At 23.4% G+C, this 21,106-nt stretch overlaps 3 protein-coding genes across 3 annotated transcripts; all 3 read left to right on the top strand.

Annotated features, from left to right (window-relative positions):
- The first annotated feature begins 1,190 nt into the window (after nt 1-1,190).
- On the top strand, nt 1,191-4,833 carry LOC122852383 (cAMP-dependent protein kinase catalytic subunit-like). Its single transcript, XM_044152150.1, has 5 exons — nt 1,191-1,273; nt 1,634-1,725; nt 1,809-1,886; nt 1,966-2,430; nt 3,035-4,833. The coding sequence occupies exons 1-5, from the start codon at nt 1,262-1,264 to the stop codon at nt 3,165-3,167; spliced, it is 780 nt and encodes a 259-aa protein (XP_044008085.1). The 5' UTR covers nt 1,191-1,261; the 3' UTR covers nt 3,168-4,833.
- A 1,967-nt stretch (nt 4,834-6,800) lies between these two features.
- Nucleotides 6,801-9,401, top strand: LOC122852384 (WW domain-containing protein A-like). Its single transcript, XM_044152151.1, has 5 exons — nt 6,801-6,969; nt 8,131-8,386; nt 8,480-8,510; nt 8,604-8,668; nt 8,748-9,401. The coding sequence occupies exons 1-5, from the start codon at nt 6,952-6,954 to the stop codon at nt 9,320-9,322; spliced, it is 945 nt and encodes a 314-aa protein (XP_044008086.1). The 5' UTR covers nt 6,801-6,951; the 3' UTR covers nt 9,323-9,401.
- Nucleotides 9,402-12,804: 3,403 nt separating this feature from the next.
- On the top strand, nt 12,805-20,781 carry LOC122852385 (mediator of RNA polymerase II transcription subunit 12-like). The gene is made up of 3 exons (XM_044152152.1): nt 12,805-12,935; nt 18,226-18,522; nt 18,798-20,781. Exons 1-3 carry the CDS (start codon nt 12,918-12,920, stop codon nt 20,154-20,156), a joined length of 1,674 nt encoding a protein of 557 aa, XP_044008087.1. The 5' UTR covers nt 12,805-12,917; the 3' UTR covers nt 20,157-20,781.
- Nucleotides 20,782-21,106: the final 325 nt, after the last annotated feature.

A 21,106-nucleotide genomic window follows, 5' to 3' on the forward strand; every position in this document is an offset into this window, starting at 1 on the left:
ACACGCGTCTCCTGATCTCCTGATAATATAACCCTTATATTGAACATAATAATCGTTATATAAATAGCTATAATTTATATTTTTATATATTTATATAAATGTGCATTTTATGAAATAATATTGGAGTAATAAATACTAATTAATTTAAAATTTATTTCATCATAATCCATTGATTAGTTTTAGTTTTTTTATGGAGTAGTATTTTCTGATGAGTTAAATGAAAAAGAAAAATTATTTTATTATTTATTTAAATTAATAACTATTTATATATATTATTATTATTATTTAAATTATTTTATGTGATAAGTTAATCATTGCATCTAATTTGTTACAGTCTGTTGCATTCAAATTTGTCAAGTGTAAACATGACAATAAAAATTTATAAATAAATTTTTAAAGTGCACAATAAATTATTTTATTTATCAATGTGAAAATTATGTGACACAAATTATTTTTTTTTAATCAAAAATAATCATTTAAATTCAACAAAAATATTAAAAATTTAATAATAATAGCCAGTCTAATTTTTATGTAAATATATCGATAAATAAAAATAAAAAAAAAAACCCATAAATTACATATAAATTGTTATTTGTTGCTCAATATAAATCATACGACCTTGAAAGAAAATTATCTCAAAGTCAAATTGCAACACCTAAGAATGTGAAATATAAAAAAAATTCTCGAGGCCTTTTTTTTCATGGTGTTCTTCATTAATGTTATACCTATATAAATACTCGAAAAGAAAGAAAGAAAAAAAAAAGTTAAATTTAAAAAGAGAATGTAGAAAAAAAAAAAAAAAATGAATAAAATAATAAAAATATTACATAAAAAAAATAAAATATAATACTATTTAATTGTTGTCAAAAAACAATATAGTAAAAAAATATTTTTTATGTAAATTTGCATTCTTTTCTTTTGTCAAATTTTATATGTTAATTGTTTATTAATTATTTCCTATGTATCCATATTTATATAGATTAAATTATAATAATAGAATGACTGGACATGTTGATTTGAATAAATATAGACAAGTATGCAATAGCAATAAAACAGGTTGAAAATATTGTCAACGACACAGGTATTTGATTTTATGATTTCTTGAGTAAGTGGGTGGTGGTTGGGCCCATGGGTGGGACTTGGCGCACCCGATGGGGAACTATATAAGAAGACTCGCAATACTGCAAATTTGATCCCATAACACAATCGACACTGACAAACCACAACAACAACAACAAAAACAACAACGACAATAGTCAACATGCGCTTCCTCGTGAGTAAATAATTTCTTTTTTTTTTTACCATTGCAATTTCTCCTCGCGAAATTTATCGATTTCTATCATTGATAATTATAAACATAATAAATTAAAATTTGTTTGACAATTATTATTATTATTATTGCATCATTTTGTTTTATTTATTTATTTATTTTGTTTTTAAAGGTGAACACAGTATTGATGTTGAATTTTTTTTTTTTTAAGTAGTTATCGATGAGTTTAGATGATACAATCGTGAGAATTGAAATGTTTGGCGCACCTTGTTGTTGTGTTATAGTTTTAATCTTGTTTAATACATTTGAAAAAATATTTTATCCCAAGTGACCAACTATATATTTATATAAATTTTATTACAGATTGAATCATTGGTGGGACTTTTATTTGTCACTATTGTGACTTCACAATATCCAACAACAACACCAGTACCAATTCTCAAACAAATAAATAGGTAATTTTTAAAAAAAAATAAATAAATATTTTTATATTAAATTGAAAATTATTTATTTATTTATTTATTTTTTCTTATTGCAGACACAATGAGGATGGTAGTTATAGTTTTGGTTACGAAGCTGCAGATGGTTCATTCAAGATAGAAACAAAACAAGCAAAGTAAGTTTAAATAGAACATTTTTTTTTCAATAATGAATCAAATAAAAAGAAAAAAATTATAACATGATTTTTTTTTCAGTGGTGAAATTAAAGGAAAATATGGTTTTGTTGATGATTTGGGACAAGTACGTGAAGTAGAATATGGAGCATCAAAAAGAGGCTTTGAGCCATCTGGTACTGGTATCAATGTTCCACCATCAACAATAACTGGTAATGAAGTTGTTAATCCAAATGAACCAGAAGATGATGGACAATATCGTGAAGATCCATCACTTTATCATACTGATCCAAGATTTACAAATGGTGAAAAATACGAACCAGTACCAGAAAATAGAAGACCAAAACCACTTCCAGTAAGACAACAATATCAATCAGTACCTCAACAACAATATCAATCAGCACCCCAACAACAATATCAATCAGCATTCCAACAACAATATCAATCAGCACCTCAACAACAATATCAATCAGCAGCACCTCAACAATATCAACAAGAACGTAAACAATATCAACCAACATATCAACAAGCTGCTCCAGTATCTAGGTAAATAAAATATTTAAAAATATAAATAACAATACAAAATATTTTCAAGAATTTCTCTTTCAATTATCAATGTTATATAATTTTTTTATGTATAGCAAATTAGTGAACCAATTTCATCATGATTTTATTTCACATTAGAAAGCATAACTAGCTATTCATAACAATACACCTTGTATTTATATATATATTTATTATTACTCCAAAAAATTTAAATAACTCGTCTAGAAATTTAAATAATTCATTTAAACAAAATAAAAATAAAAAAACTATTATTTAAGTATAACCAATGTGAACAAGTTAAAAAAATTCATGAGAACTTGGATTTTAAATTAAATACATAAATATAAAAGAGATACTTTTTTATTCACAGTGTAGTTATACAGTTTGGACAAGCGTGAAATGTCAAGTGAATCATTTGAAAGTGTATATATATACTTTGCATGAGCATGACTTTTGCTTGAATCTTACAACAAAACATGAATCCCAAATTTATTGAAATAAAAAAAACTTCAATAGAAGAAGAAAATAATTGAATATAACAAAATGAAAAACTGTTGATAGTTTGAAAATATAACTTTCTCATTTTTTTTTTGTATTTTTTTAGCTACTCAAATTATCAACAATATGAACCAGCTCAACCAGCTCAACCAACATCATCACAGTATCAAAGCTATCAACCATACAAATCAAAATCAAGTGTCAGTTTAAAAGGTTCATCATACTCTGTTCAATATTAATAATGAAATAAAAAAAAAGAATTAATAGATAAATAAATAATTCATCAAGATAATTGCACCACCAAAAAATAATGTAAATAGCTCTATCAATTTTTCAAAAAGAAAAGAAAAAAAAATACATTTATCATTTATGAAAAAAAATAAAAAGATTTGATATATATTACGCAATAATTAGTGTTATTCAATGAGAAAAATATTTGTAAGCTCAAAAATTATTATATCAAGATCCTGTTTCCATGTCCTAGTTTTCCATCCGGAAGCTAATCCAACAATCTCAAGTGTCAATTTTTAAATAACACATTATTATATTTTTTATTTATTAGTTATTTTTTTTTTTTTTAAATTTCAATCGAAGGCAAATGAATGACCTTGTTGTTCCACTTATCTCACAGTGTCTTAGCCACATGTCAAGAAAGAGTGAAAGACACACGATAGCCACACCCTGGAATTTAATTTTGCCTTGTCCATTTCCTTCAATGGTTGTGTTGTGCAAAATACAAAATAAATAAATAAAAAATTAAAAGATAATATTTTTAAAAACAAAAATTAATAAAAATAAAATAAAATAAATAATAATTCATTTTTAAATAATAATATTGTTAATAATACATTGACATTTGAGATGATCATATTAATAAAAAATTAAAAAAAAAATATTATTATGTTTCAATTATTAATTCAATTAAATAATCTAATGAAATATCATACACATATTAAACTATGCAATATCAAATGTTAATGATAAAAAAATAATTTGTAATTTTTAATTTACATCAAGTAATTAAATCTCAAAGAGATTATAGCTATCTTGTCAATGTCAAATATTGTATATCATATATCAAAGAGTAATTTTAACAAATAAAAACATGCATATCGATCAAACAAAAATAATGCTGCTGCATATATTGCACTTGAGTTATTCAAGGTGTGGTTGAAAAGTATTTTTTTAAAAAGCAATTTTCTTTGCAGCTAAATGCTTCAATAATATATTTAAATAAAAAAAACAATCATAAAAAATATTCATTATTATATACTCTTCCTTGTAATTGATTTAAAAAAAAAATGGGAATAAGGAAATCAATGAAAAATTTATGAAATTAAAAAAACTTTTTAAATTGCATGTTGAATAAATTAAATATTGTATCTAATTTAAATCAATTGATAAGATTAATAGCTGTATTATTTTTATATTTATACATACAAAAATAAATTGAATGAAAATAAAGAGTTTATTTAATTATTTAACAAGAAAATGTATGAATAGATACTTATTTCCGATGAAGAACCCCACAGGAAATAAAAACCACAACTTAGCAATAATTTTTAATTTTTTTTTAACTTTATATATAATACAAAATAAAATGATATTTTATTTAAATTTTTAATTGGCTATACATATTGTAAAATGCGTAAAAATACACATACTATATATATGAAAAAATAAAATTAAAATTAAAATGTGTTTGTAATATACGTATATGTATAACCAAAATTGAAAGTGAAAATACCATTTTATTGCGTTATTATTATTACAACTTTTCCAATGCATATTGTATTGGCACATTGTAATTTTAAATTAGACAAGAATATGAATTAAAATTATTATTATTATTATGTAAAAAAAAAAAAAAAATTAAAATAAAAAAAAAGCAAATGATTTCCTTAATTTCGTCAAATATAATATTGGTATTGAATGAAAAAAAAAAAAAAATAAAAAAACCATAATAAATTATAAAAAATATTATGATAAATGTTGTGAGATATGTCAACGTTAAAATTTTTTATTATATCATTATTATTTTAATAGTATATAAATATTAAAATAAAAAAAACTATATATAAAGAAAGTGGCGTAACGAGTTTACTACAGTTAGTAATTATTTATATTTTTTTTTTTTATTTTACATTTATTTTGTAATGTGTAGGTTGCACCCTGTAAGTTGATTGTAAATGTCATGGTTGGCCCAGGGTTAACAACATATTTACTGGACACCAGAGTTGTATGAAAGTCTAATAAAAAAATTTTTTTTATTCACTTTTAATAATGCTCACTTTCAAGTTCATCCCTAAATATGTTATAATAAAATTTAATACTACCAGTTTTTTTTTTTTTTTTTCGATTACTATAAGATAATATCAAAAAATATATTTATTTAAATTGAATAATTTAAATATATATAAAATTTAAGAAAATGAATAAATTGATGTGGATAATTCAATTTTCCAAAATCATATACCGTGTGATTTTTTCCTTTCACCAATTATTCGATTTTTATTAAATTTACTACCCTGAGATTGTTGAAATAGCAAAAAAAAAAATAAATAACGAAATAATTCCATCACATAGAAATAAAAAAGATAAAATAAATTGAAAATAAAATATAAATTTAGATAAATGTATGTAATCAATAGTAATTATAATTTAATTATTAATTGAGAGGAAATATAATTTGTCCATGACCCTTGACAATATATAAAAATATACAAATAGTACCATCATAAAAAATTTATAGAATAAAGATATTATTATGAAATAATTTATAATAATTTGCGAGATCAATAGTGCGCTCTTTAACAATGTAGAAGAAGCTATTATATTTGAATAAGAAAAATAAAGAAAAAAAAAATCATAATGAAATATATCGACAAAGATCACTTTCACGAGGTCAAAACTGGCTAACGAAACCAACAACGACCTTGCGGTATGGCAAACAGGATCAAATTGAAAGTGAAGTTTGTAAATGTCTATATATATAAAATATTTATAATGATATTATTATTATTTTGCAATTAATAATTACCAATGAAGTACAATCAAGGGAAAATTTTCGACAGTCATACTATCCCTTGGGAATTTTAAATTTTTATAACACTTTTTACATACAAATTTTATACAAGCGTTGATCTGACTTGTAATGTATGATTTTTTTTTTATTTCTTATTATTTTAGTTACATACTTACATTATAACCGATTTCACCTTGCAAAATTATGTAAAAGGTCTTTGACAGAGAAATAATTTTTTTATAATATTCAGTAAAAATAATTTAAACCAATTTACAAGTTTTTTTTTTTTTTTTTTTTTATTGATAAAAAATCAAGTTATTATTAATAATTAATCAAAAAAAAAAAAAATATATAGGTATATATAAAATTTATTCCAAGAATATTAAAAATATTACTTGTGTTAATAAAACAAAGATCAATAAATAAATGAAATAAAAATTGTCTTTGTTTTTAGATAAATAATTAATATATATAAAAAAAAAATAATAAAATATTGCAATATTAATTTTATTATAACAATAAAATTGTATTTTTTATTATTTTTTGTAAATTCAGATAAATAAAATATTATTTATTTGATAGTATATAAATAAAAAATGGTCAGTAGGACAATATTGTTGGCTGCGTAAGTTTGAAAAGAAAAAAAAATATATTTTCATATAAAAATAAAATACAGAGACGGTTCCGTAATCATAAGAACAAGGTGGCTTTAAGTATGTATTATCCGAGAGTTAAATAGATAGTGAAAGTCCCCTGAAGTGGGACTTGATAGGGGATGCGAGTAGTGGGGAGGGAGGGAGGGATGGGGTCCAGTAAAGTATATGAGGGCCTCAGTTGGACTCAGAAGTGTTACTCTAGCCTGGTTCTTCACTAATGCAAACAAGATAAAATATAAATTTCATCTTTAAAGAAAAAAAAAACAAATCAAATAAAACAATCAACAATTACTAATTAAAAAATTATTATACATAATATTTGAAGAAAAAAGAAAATAAAAAATGAAGGTTTTCGTAACGGTACGTATTTGTGATTAATTAAATCTATTTTGAATTTACAAAAAATTTAAATGTGAATAATTGTGGTTGTGAGAAAACACACTTGTGACGTGTATCATTAAAGTGAAAAATTAATCACATTTATAATAATATTATTTAAAATAATTAATAAACAGTGTTTGAATAATAAATTGTTGTAAATTATTATTTGATTAATATAATTGATAAATTATTAAAATAATAATTTTTAAATATGTCATTGATTAATACAAGTTGTATAGATAAATAGAAAAAATAATAGAAATAAAAATTATATTATAATATCGCGTGTAGAAAAATTTATCTTAAACTTTATAGACGACTTTCACATACAGGAAAATTATCTATTGATATAATATTAAATTTATTTTCTCATATACACGCGTGCTCATTGACGCGTGCTCCAATAGGAAGTGTCTAAAACTAGTTATTAATTATTTTTTTTTTTTTTATCAATGATAAAGTTATTTTTTCTTTATATATATTTTATCAGTTGATAATTATGTCTTAATTTTTTTATTTTTTTTCTTATAACGGCTCATTACGAAGAAATTATTTTGTAATAATATCACGTTTGGTATTTTTTGCCTGAATTACAATATTTTATAATATTGCAAATAAATGAAACGGAGTAAAAAAAAAAAAAAATATTTCACGTTTGATTATTTATTATTTGTACATCGTATCATTTTTTTTTCTTTCCAAGCAATTTAGATAGTAGAAAAAAAAATAAAAATAAAACAAATGAAATTATGTATTAATATTAGCCTAAAAAATTTACAAGTTATAAGAATAATCAAAAAAAAATTATGTTGACAAAAATATGTTGTCAATCAAAACTAACACTGTCATCATGTATAGAAAATATATTATCATCACCAACAGCATTTATCATAACAGGAATAAAATTATTAATTTTATATTTAATATTAAAAGGAATTAGAGATTTTTATTTTGAAGATTTTACAATACCAAAAATTATAAATACCCAATATGTAGGTTCAAGAAATAAAAAATCTCATAATCATTTAAAAATAAGTAAGAAAAATAATATATTCATTCAAGTGTAAAGAAGAAGAAAAAAAATAAATAAAGATTACGATTGAGGAAGTAAATTTTAATATAAATTTTGTAATATTGCAGATGATGATCATGGCATTGACCGTGACATTGACGATGGGTCAATACCGTCAAGCACAGCCAGGCTACGAAGAGTACGAGAATGATTATGAATCAGCTCGGCCAACTCATCCGACACCACGTAGTTACGCAAGTTCAGCACCACAACAAAGACCGACAGAAGCATCAGCACCAAAACCAACTCCCGTTGCAATATTAAAACAAATTAATCGACACAATGAAGATGGTTCTTACACTTATGGTTTTGAAGGAGCTGATGGTATTTTTTTTTCTAATCTTTTTTCATTCAAATATATTAGCAAGTTATTTATTCAATTGATATTTATTATTTTATATTTTTCAATTTTTCTAGGTTCATTTAAGATTGAAACAAAACAAGCCAGGTTGGTATTTTATTTTAATTATTATTTATAAATTTGCATAAAAAGATTTAAAGTAAATTTTTGATTTTTTAATTTATTTTTTTTTATTTTTAGTGGTGCAGTTAGTGGCAAATACGGATATGTTGATGACAGTGGAAAAGTCAGAGTTGTAGAATACGGTAAAAATTATAATACAATCAAAAAAAAAATGAAACATTAAATTATAAAATTAAAAAAATCTAAAATTTAAAATTTCAGGAGCTGATCAATACGGTTTTCAACCAGCTGGTGAAGGAATAACTGTTGCACCACCAACATTGGTAGATGAAAATGAGACAAAAGAAGGACAAAATCAAAATTTAGATTATCAAGAATATCAACAACCAGCTAGACCAATTCAACGACCAATTCCACAAATTGCACCAGCACCAGCAAGACCAGCATACAGACAACCTCAACCACAACCACAACAACTTCAACAACAACAACCACAACAACCACAATATAGAAATGAAGCAGCTTATAATCGTGAGCCTGCACCAATTAATCGTCCAATATTTTCACCAGCTCCATCACAATTACAACAATCACAAATTATAAGAACACAAAATGAATATGAACGTCCACCATTATCACAAACTTATAATCAAGGACCAGTACAATTTAATCCAGCACCAGTACAAGAAAATCCAGCACCAGCACCACCAGTAAGAGCACCAGTTGCACAAGCACGTGCTGCCCCTGGTGGAATACTTGATCAGCTTGCTCGTGATTATGCTCTTCCTCAAGGTGGCTCAGCACCACTTCATGACATCAGTTTTGGATTTTATTAATTTTAAATATATATAATATTTTTTTTTGTATAAAAAATTAATTGAATAAAATTTAATTATAATCAGTCAATAAATGTTTTTTTTTAACGAGTTGTGGTTTTAATTTTATAACTAGATAATATTTAAAAGTGAGAGTAAGTTGAATAGCCTCTTGACAAGGACAAAGAATTTATACATGTCCTTCAGTATTTTATTCTACTTTATATTAAGATGATTATTTTTTTTTTCTTAATTAATTTAATGCAAGATTTTTATAATATTTTTTTAAATAGAAATAAATCTAGAATTACTTTTTCATTATTATTTGTTGATTATTTTAAATATTCTCATCGTGATGATTTTTGTTTTTTTTTTTTTTTCAATTTAAATACTGAAGAATATAACAAGCTCTTTGTTTTAAAAAATTCATAAAAAATTTAAACTGATTTAAGAAGTATGTATGCAAAAAAAAATGGAAAGAAAAAAATCATATCAGATTAGATGTTGGCGGGTGTGGTCATTTCCCTGAGCTCGTAACAGACTTTCTAATCGGAAGTGAATTTGAAATAAATTATAAAAATGTATTAAATCTGCATGCCAATCTACGAAGTAGACTTTATAAATATTTTTAAAAAATAAATAAAAAAAATTATATGAATCATGCTTGACAACCATGGATAAATTATTTGAAAAAAATTAAATTTACTTTATCATATTATTTTGAATAACAAAAAAAAAAAAAAAATAAATATATGTATCAAAATGACCTTCGAATTCAATTGTAAATAAATTTTTTCACATAAAAATTTTGTAATATAATTTTTTTTAATTTATACACACTCCTCCCCCCAATAAAACATACCCAAAAATTATATTTTTAGATATATGATAAATGATTTCTTAATTGCAAAATTAAAATTTATAAAATTAAATTACCAAAATTAGCAAATAGTATATTCAAAATATTTTTATGTTTAGATATGAAAAAAATATATAAAAATAAAATTTAAATATTACAAAAATTTTTGAATAACATGACATGATCAAAAATTATAGTGCTTTGTATTTAGCAAAATAATTGTGTAAGATTTAGATCTCTTTCCAAAAATAAAAATTAAACAAATACTTGTAATAATTGTATGAAAAATATATTTACAAAAAATAAAATATTTTAATTTTTTTTTTTCAAAAAAATGAATGGAATTACATAACTATTAGAATGACCTCGATTTAAATCTTAAAATAAACACAATTTGACTTTTTGTATCGAGCCACAATCAGTATGTCAGTGTAATTAAATTTTGACAAGATTTGACTTTATCATATAATTACTCAACAATTCAATCAAATTCTTTTAACCTCACCAATATATATAATTTGAAAGTAAACATATTAAAAATAAAATAATAATTAAATCGTTAAATAAAAAAAAATAAAAATTAATTAATTAATTAGTTAGATAATTAATTAATTACGACAAGTATTATATATAATATTATTTTTATAAATTCTTGTGCATAATATAATAAATTATAATAATCATCGACCTATTTGAATGACAGCATCAAAAATATACGTGTGTTTTATAAATTGCATATTTTCGATGCAACAAAATATTGCAGTATTAAAAAATAACTGGCAACTGGCCCAGAGACGGGCGTGTCATAATGGGCCTTCATGTCCAGGGCATTACTACACGCTTGACCTTGTTACATTATATACGATTCAAAGACAAGCCGCGAAACCATTACTTTCATTCTCAAAAAATATTTATTATATATTAATAAATAAATAAAAAAAAAATAATAATCGAAATTTAAAATATTTTATAATTAAACTTTTCAAGATTTTCTATATCAATATGAATAAATTGAAAATTCATTTAATATTCAAAGTTAATTAATAAAATAATTGGTGTATTTAAAATTAAAAAAAAAGTAAATTAATGTAATTTTGAGTCATTCAACTCTATCAATATATGTAAATGATTTAACAAATGTTTTTTTTTATTATTTCAAGGCAAAATAATTAATACTAATGAAGTAAAAAAAAAAAATAGAAAAAAAAAAAACAGATTTATAGTAATGAACAACAACAAGTTCGAGGATATAGTTTAGATAGTCATGAAAAATATAAATATATAGTAAACTTTCCCCTTCGTGTATTGAACTAGTCATATTGAATATTCTATTGCCTGGCAGCCTTGTTATATTTGGGAGTGGTTGTTAAATATATTCACTTAAAAAAAAAAATATATATTTCTATATATATTCACGGTTGTAATTTTGATCTTGCTTTTTATTTTTTTTAATTTTTCATATTGCACAGTTTATAATTATAACTTCCGTATAAATTTTTTTTTTCAAATCAAATCTAATTTAATAAAATTAAGGGATGAAAAAAAAAGACTCGTTTGTTTAGAAATTTTTTTAAATAACTATATTGTATTCTTGATAATTTAAGAAATTTTATTTGCAAAAAAAAAAAATTACGTGCATTGATTGAAATAATGATGATTATGATAATTAATTATGGTGATGATACACTGATTTTTGTAACAATATTAAAATAAATTATCACACTATTTTCACCGTACTTGATGAGGTTGAAAACCTAGGTCATTATAGACATCAAAGTAAAATTTTATACTCTCATATATTTAAATTAAAAAAAAAAAAAATACAAATAGAAAATTTATTTAAATATCTAGCTCAAATATATAAATTTGTATTGAGACAAAAAAAAAAAAAAAAAAACAAACAAACAGACTAAAATAAAAAAAAATCAATGACTAGAAGATTTGTTTTTTTTTTTTATCACAAAATATGTTGAATTTCACCTGGAGTGAGTGTAATTAGAAACAGAGAAATGTTTGTTGTTGTTGTTCTATGTAAAAAAAAAAAAAGAAAGAAAAAATAATTTTTACATTGACTATGTGTATCATGTACAATTATTATTGGACATATATTTAAGGTCAGGTCATTGATTCAACATATTCGGTTGTTGAAACCACCCACGTAACATTCTCACGGTATATTAAAACTATTGCCAATATCCGGCTTCATTGTCAGAGTGTATATAAAAATATGAATTATAAAAAAAAAAAAAAATAATATTTAAAAATTTTTTAATTATAAAATTTTTAATTGTCCTATAGCTATATTTTGTTGTCAATATATATTTATTGATATTTTATTTGGTTGTTAAATATTTTTTAAAAATATATTTCTTTTTTCGATTTGGCAATATTAAGACAGTGTGTTATAATATGCATATATTTTCATTGGGTTCTCAAGAATTATGGTGATCTCAATGTACAATCGACGCTTGTCTAGTCTGGGTTACTGTAGGCACATACATTTACAATATAGGCATAAGGCCCCAACTAAAACCCCCGTCATCCTGGTGGCTCTATTCAACATCCCCCCACTGTTTATTAACCTGTCCCACACCAAACTGGTGTGTGTAAGTTATAAAGAGACCGTGTACCAACAATCTCATTGCACTCACTCAGTGATACTCAAAGACGATCGTTCTTCTAATTTAAAAAAAAAAAAAAACAAACAAACAAACAAACGAACAAACAAACAAACAAACAATTTACATTGTGTGCAACATGAGATTTATTATTTTGGTATGTTATTGTGATTTTTTTTTTAAAATTATTATTATACTAATTACTAATTTTTATTATAATTTATACTTTTAACATACTTTTTCTTTTTTCATAATTTTATTATAATATCCTAGTTTACTTATTTATACTATCATCGTAAACCTCATTTTTTTTTGTAGAAAAAAAAATAAAATAAAATAATAATCGTGTAGGTAAATACATTACTTAAAGAATACTATTTTTTTTTTTTATTTGTTTAAACACAACTGTAAATATTTTGCTATTTTTATTTTGCTTAAAAAGTTTTCTATTTTATGGATATATGTATATATATTTTACATTTTCCAAGTAACCACTAATGTATATATTTTAGAAAAAAAAAAAAAAAAGAAAACCCCCAAGAAAAACGATAAACTTTGGAATTTAGAGCAAAAAAAAAATGTTTTTTATTTTTAAATTTATCAAATGTTTTTTCTTTTTATATATTTAGCATTACGTTATTATTCAAGTTCGTGAAATGTAGACAAACAAGTTTAATGCGTGCGTATATGTAACTTATTTTTGAAGGTGAAAGTATATTTATATGAATAATAAAAATAATTTTAAAAAAATTATGTGTCATTTAGTATAAATTTTGCAATAATTTTGCAACATGCTAAATTTTTAAAATAGATTCATATATATTAAAAAAAGGAAACAATAATGAAAAATTAAAAAAAAAAAAAGAAAGTGTTGATGAATTTGGTACGTGTCCAATAGAATATGTAACACACGTATTAATTCAAAAGTGTTGACCATATTAACTATGATGACTAGAAACTCATATTGAAAGTAAAACTATCAGTTTCAATTGAACGTGATTTTCACGGTGAATATTTGATTCTTTGATTACAATGTGTATCATTAAAATTATTATAATATATTAAAATATAAATTAATGTACTGAGAAAAGAAAAAAATATGATAAATCACCCTGTGATTGTTCAAGCTCCACTTATTTAACAATAGATTTTGAAAAAAAAAAGAAAAATAATCAGGCCAATTTATACTGAAATCATTTGTCCACATTTCTACTCAACAATATATATATTTTTCTTTTTTTTTTAAATATAAAATTATGTATTTTTCTCGTTTATTAATTATCCAACAAAAAAAAAAAAAAACATTAAATTATATATTTTACTCTAAAATTAGAATTAAAAAAATTTATAGATAAATTAAAGTAGTGATTACATAATTATTTCGAAATTTTAAACCCTCAATTGTAAATATAATATCCCGCAAATAAAATATTTCATTCATTTAATCAGCCACTTTTTCTATTTCTTTGAATTTATTGTTTTAACAATTGTTTTCTTTGTTCTTAAATTTCTTTTTTTATTTATTCTTCTTCGTAATTGTCATAACTTTGTTGTCAAATACAACAACAAGATAAAATTAATAATAATAAATAAAAGATATATAAAAAAAAAAAAATTAAGCCGGACGTTTGAAATGCAGTTGTCGTTGTATGTTGAAATTATAAACAATGAAGTAACCGACATGTTAAACAAGGAACCCTTTGCTGCATGTGAATGAGATTGCATTTCTTTGTATAAATCAAATAATATCTCTACACTATAATTTTAACTCTGTCAATTATGACAACAGAATATTTTTTTTTTTTTCTTTTTTTTATATTCAACAGTATATTACAATGCTTTTTTCTTCATAAATTTATTGATTGATATTTTTTTAAAATTAATTGATCGATATGATTTATTGACAGATCAAAAATATTCTTTGAAAAATAAAAAATAAAATAAATAACAATGAAACAATTAAATAAAAATGAAACTGAAAAGTTAACTAATGATAGAAAATTAAATAAATTTTAATTTGACATAAAAAAAAACAAAATTCATAAATACCAAAATTTTAGAAAATTAATTAAAAAAATTAAAAAAAATTTCATCGATATATTTATGATGAAATTAAAATAATATATAAAAAAAAATCATCTTAATTTATCGATTAAACGATACTGATAAAATAATTGACATAAAAAAAAAATCATTGCGTGTGTTTCTTTTTTTTTTTTTTGTGTATATTCACTCATCCGCTTTCCTAACATTTATCTAACGACCTGTTTAATTATATCAAATAGCAATATAAAATTAACTGCGTATAAAACCACATAAACACACGTGGATTATATTTTTTTTTTATATTTATAACTTTAACTTAATAATATCATATTAAATTTCAAAAAAATTAAAATAACAAGAAGTGGAATTTGATATTGATTGTATAATAAACATTCTAACATGATAAAAATATTATGAAGGCTAATTGGATAATATAGTAGCTATTTAAATTTTAAAAAATAAAAATAAATAGAATATTTAATTATTCACAGTTTAAAAAAAATAATTTATATAATAATAATTATAAAAATAATAATTTAATAATTTATTATCATCAGTATCAATAGTCTATTTATATTTCAATTTCAATGTTATTTTTTTATTTTTATTTAACTATTCCCACGCATCCAAATATATGATTTTCAATGTGTCGATAAAAACACACATTTGTCTCACACCTTTTTCTCTCATGTAAGGTTTTTTTTTTTTTTCCTATTTATTTATAAATAAATAAACAAACTAATGCAATAAAGTATATATATAGATTTCGAGCCAATTGTGTCCAAGTATTAACTTTCATTTTTGTTGTCCTTCGGGGGTCTATCACGGAAATGTATTAAACGAATGAAAACTCGATTAAGAGTAAAATATTTTGATCACAGTATTTCACTTGTAATGATCAATTTAAAATTTTATTTTCACATTCACCAGTAGCTTTTTTCAATAAAAAATAAACAACAACAGTAAATATAAATTGAACATGTATGATCATGATCTATAAAAAATTTAATGAAACAAACTAATCAAATTGTGTATATAAAAAAATAATAAATCGTGGCACGCGTTTAAGTATTATTTAAAAAAATATATACATCATACTTTTATCTATGGAAAGTGTTAATAAATAAATGCGTTTTTCAAAATTAAGGCGTGGTGATTTTTAGTGTGATGTAAAAATATAAAATATAAAAAAAATTGCAAATAATTTAATTTAAATAATGTGGGGGCATAAACAAATATACATACATAATAATATGAATTTTAAATAAATTGTATATAGGAAAAAAAAAATTTTAAATTTTTTTAACTATATAGTTGTGTGACTAGAATGGCCCGAATGTTTGATTACGGTCTATACCTCGACTATTGAACGTCACGATTTTACCGGATCTCCTGCTGTGTAGTCATTAGCTCATATAATAATTTTTTTTATCCTTTCCTTTACCGATGATTTGCTCGATTGAAAAACAAATAAAAAATAATAATAAAAATAAATAAAACAACTTTTGTGTGATGAAAATAAAAAAAAAAAAAAAAAAAATTAAGAAAATTAAACATTTGATTCCTAATAAAAGGTTTGCCAATTTTTTTTTTTTTTTATAGGAAAAAAAATATATAATTTTCTGCATAAAACCGCAGTAAATATATAAAAACAATAATAATAATTTTTAATACCATTTTAATTATAAAATAAAAAACATTATCTTTCTCAACTAATCCGTGTGAATGTTTTTTTTTTTTTCTTTTTTTGTTCTATTGCCAACGACCTTGCAAATATTTTAAAATAAACAAAACGAAAAAAAATCTTTTTTTTTTTTTTTGTTATACATGTACTATTGTAATTTTTCATTTGACTGATTGATAGTGTCGTGGTGTACTTCCGGTTGCTTTCACCTCATGCATCAACGTATTTTCATTTTAATAATTAATGTTGCAAAGCAAAGCAAAAAAAAAAATAAGCCATCTTTATATTTAAAAAAAAGAAATTTTAAATAATAAATTGTTAAATTGTAATTAAAAGACTCAATGAAAAATTAATATCTGTACTGTAAGGATACATATTACATTCACTCTGAGGGATGATGATGATAAAAAATTATAGTGCCAAGTTAAACTCCTACTTTCTTTTATTTGTTTATTTAAATTATTATTTTTAGTAAGAAGCAAATGTAAATTTTATCCAGACGTGATTTTTTTAGTTATGCAGTTTAAAAAATATTTTTTTTTTGTTACTTAGTCTACTTATGCAGTTCAAGGAGAACAAGAGCGAGAACGAGAGCGAAAATCTCACGCTAGGTCGCACTCACTTGGGCCTCGCCCTGAATTCGGGTCACTCGAATGTGTGCCTTATATTTTATATATATATTCAAATAAATATAATCATGTATTACATAATAATGTAATTCATTTATAAAATTTACTAAAATATTTTATTTTTATATTCTCATGTTTGAATATATTTTTTGCAACATTGTATATCAACGTGAACAGGAAGTCCGAAGTTGACATTATGTTATTGAGAATTGTTGAAAGAAAAAAAAAATTCACATCAATTAATATATAGAAAAAAAAAAAAAAAAGAGAGTTAATAATTAATTAATAATAATAAATATAAGTGAAAGAAAAATGCCAAAGAAAATGCGTTCGATTAAAACTATATATATAATTTAAAATAACGAAAGGCGATAATGTTACTTAGACCGGAACCTAAAAGGTGTGGTGGTGATTTTTATATTTAATAATATTTTTTTCCAGTACACCAAGTGCCTTCGTAATTTTGTTTTTTATTTTTTAAATGAAACATTAAACTTCCTGATGATTATATGTGCAACAACTTGGGTATATATATGTAATTACTTGTTTTAAAACCAGTTAGATGAACAAATACTATTTTTGTGTTAAAAAACTTGTCAACATCTAATTTTGCACCTTTAAAATGACATCTAAACTTTCATATATATTACGCATTATAACTAGTAGAATGTAATTTACACGACATAGTTTAATTTTTTATTTTTATATTATGAGAGTTGTAGAAGATAAGAATATTAGAATAAAGAAAATTCTGTCGTATAAAAATGTTGGGTGCATCTATTTGTATATATGTATAGTTGCAATATTCATCCAAGTTCTCACGGTTTAGCGAAAGCCACGAATGACGAAGTATTTTACTTCATTCACAATATATATATATGAGTGTATTTATGGATAGAGTAGAATGAAGTAATCTGGTTAAAATTAAAGAAAAAAAAAAAAAATACAATCTCTCGAAATAACAAGCAAAAAGTAACAAGAGGATGTTACAAAGAAACTTGAAAATGTCATGCAAAGACCAAAGATGTTGAGTTAATATTTATTTATTTAATTATTTTTAAATAATATATTTATTTATTTATTTTAAGGTATGCCTATTGGCATTGAGCACAGCGAGACGAGTTCAGGTTCGTCCACGAGTTGCTGAACCACAAATATATTATGAAGATGAAGATACACAACAAGTTGAAGATGAATATTCAGCTGGTGGAGGTGGTGGTGGTGGTGGTAGTAGTGCTAGTGTTGAAGTTTATCAACCACGTACAAGAGCATTACCAACACCAAGATCAAAAGATACATTAAATCCATCAAAATCACCACCAGTACAAACAATTCGTAATTACAATAAAGTTAATGATGATGGTTCATTTACATTTGGCTATGAGGCAAGTATATAAAATATCACAATTAAAAAAAAAAAAAAAAAAACAATGTAATAATTTAATGTTTAATAAAAAACATTTCAATTTTGATATTTTTTTTTTATTTTTTCTAATGAAAATATACTCTTACAAATATTTTTATTTTAAATTGCATTTATTTATAATACTTGTAGAAATAATTACAGGTCAAACTTGTTACAAGTATGATTGGAAATGTAGAAAAAAAAGAGGAAAAAAAAAAAAAGGCATATTGTGAAATATTATTTTACTTGTTATAGGCTGCAGATGGATCATTTAAAGAAGAAACCCGAGGCACTGATTGCGTTGTACGTGGTAAATATGGTTACGTTGATCCTGATGGTAATAAACGTGAATTTACATATGTATCTGGTAATCCATGTGATCCAAATGCACCAAAAGAAGATGACGATGAATTACCATCAAAACAACAACAAGAAGATGAACCAGCTGGTCCAGCAAATTATCCATCAGTACGTCCAAGACCAGCACAATCAAATTATCCAAGAACAACAACATCAAAAGCACCAACAACATTATTTCAAAATGAATATTCATCAATTCAAGATGATGATGCAAGTCAAGAATTAGAAGAAGATGATGAGCCAAATGTTGTTATTAAACCAACAACATATCGTAGTCGACCACGTGGAAGTTATTTAAAAATTTCACCAGTACGTGGTGAATCATTATATGGTGTTGCTCCAACATCAGCAACAACACCAACAGTTGCAACAACACCATATCGTTTAACAACACCATCACCAAATTATCAAACATTAGCTAGTCCAACACCAACACGTCGTATTCCAACTCAATCATATCAATTAACTGAAAGTTCAACAACACCAAGATCAATACAACGTGAAAGACCACAATCTGTTGCTATTACACCAAGACCACATGCTGCACAAGTTGCTGCACAATATTTATCATCAAGTGTTACTGAACGTCCAGGTATTGTTTATGCAACACAAAGAAGTACAACTGATAGTCCAATGGTAACATCACCAGCTGATATACATCTTAGTTTTGCTCAAGAATTAGAAAGATATGTTAATAGTGTACCAGTAACAAATCGACCAACATCAACAAAACAACCAATTAAATCAGAACCAATATATCAATCAGAGCTTATTTATGATCCAAATAGTGGTCAATATAATACACAATTATTTCAAAATCTTCCACAAACAATTGGTGATTTTCGTTTAAATCATAAACTTCAACCTTATGTTGCACAAGGATCACCATATAGACTCCAACAACTTCAATCAGCTCAACCATTACAATCACCATCTAGAATTGTTCCTTCAACTTCAACAAGACAACAACAGCAACAGCAACAACAACAGCAACAACAACAACAACCACAACCTCAAGAAGCTATTTATCGTCAACAACAATCTGAACAACTTTTACAATCACAACAACTTTATGCACAACAGCAACGTCGTCAACAACAACCAGTTGCACCAAAATATCAATTAGTTAATTCACAAAGAGATTCACAAAATTATTATTATTCTGTATCACCACCAGCCAGAGGAACAGGCACTCAATCATTGTCTGTTGGACAAATTGATCAATTTTTACGTGGCAGTAATCCAGGATTTTAAATATTATTTTCTTTTTTTTTTTTTTAAATTACAAATAATTGGGACAATTTATGGAGTATAAACTCTCAGGTATACTTGGGATTTGGGGAATCATTTTTTTAAATTTTAAATTAATCAAGTAAATTCATTTTAATATTCATAAATTTTTTTAAATAAATTCAAAGTTATTAATTGACATTTAAAAAAATATATCTGAGAATTATTAATATCAGTTGCCAAAATATTCATATCGTAGATTTTTTTGTAATTTTAACAAGACAAAAAAAAATTAAAAAAAAAACAGTTATTATATTTTTATCAATACCATTATTATTATTAATATTAATATATAATTTTTATAATTTTTTTCACCGACGGATTGTGATTACGTCGACTTGTCCGTCCTGTAAAATCCCACACTGTCGACACGTATTTTTGTACATATTATATTCTTCGATACTCCGTCCTGTTATATATAATTAATTTGTAGATTAATCTTTTTTTTATCTTTTTTTTTTTATATACACTTTTTTTTTAAATTGATTTGTGATGTTTATGTATTCATGATTCAACATTATTGCAGGTTTTTTTTTCTATCTACTCTTGTATGTATACTGAATGATTAATAAATTAAATTTTTATCCTACATTAACTTTGTCATTTTTTTTTTCGAGAGTAGTTTTTAAGTCTGTCTCTATTTACTTTACGAATTTTAAAAAAAATCTACTGATACATTTTCTCAGGAGAATTTTTATAAAAGAAAAACTCCGAAAATATATGATTTAAATTTTTATAAAAATAAAATCGACTAATCGAGTATCATGATTAAATTTATAAATTCAATCTTTTTGTTAGCAGAGCAAAAAAAAAATAAATTATTTAAATGATAATAAAATAAATATAAATATAGAAATGAAAAAAAAAAAATAATAATAAATAATCAAGTTAAAACAACAAAAAAAAAAAATGTT

This window comes from Aphidius gifuensis, linkage group LG3 (assembly GCF_014905175.1).
Source record: "Aphidius gifuensis isolate YNYX2018 linkage group LG3, ASM1490517v1, whole genome shotgun sequence".
NCBI classification, from domain to species: domain Eukaryota; kingdom Metazoa; phylum Arthropoda; class Insecta; order Hymenoptera; family Braconidae; genus Aphidius; species Aphidius gifuensis.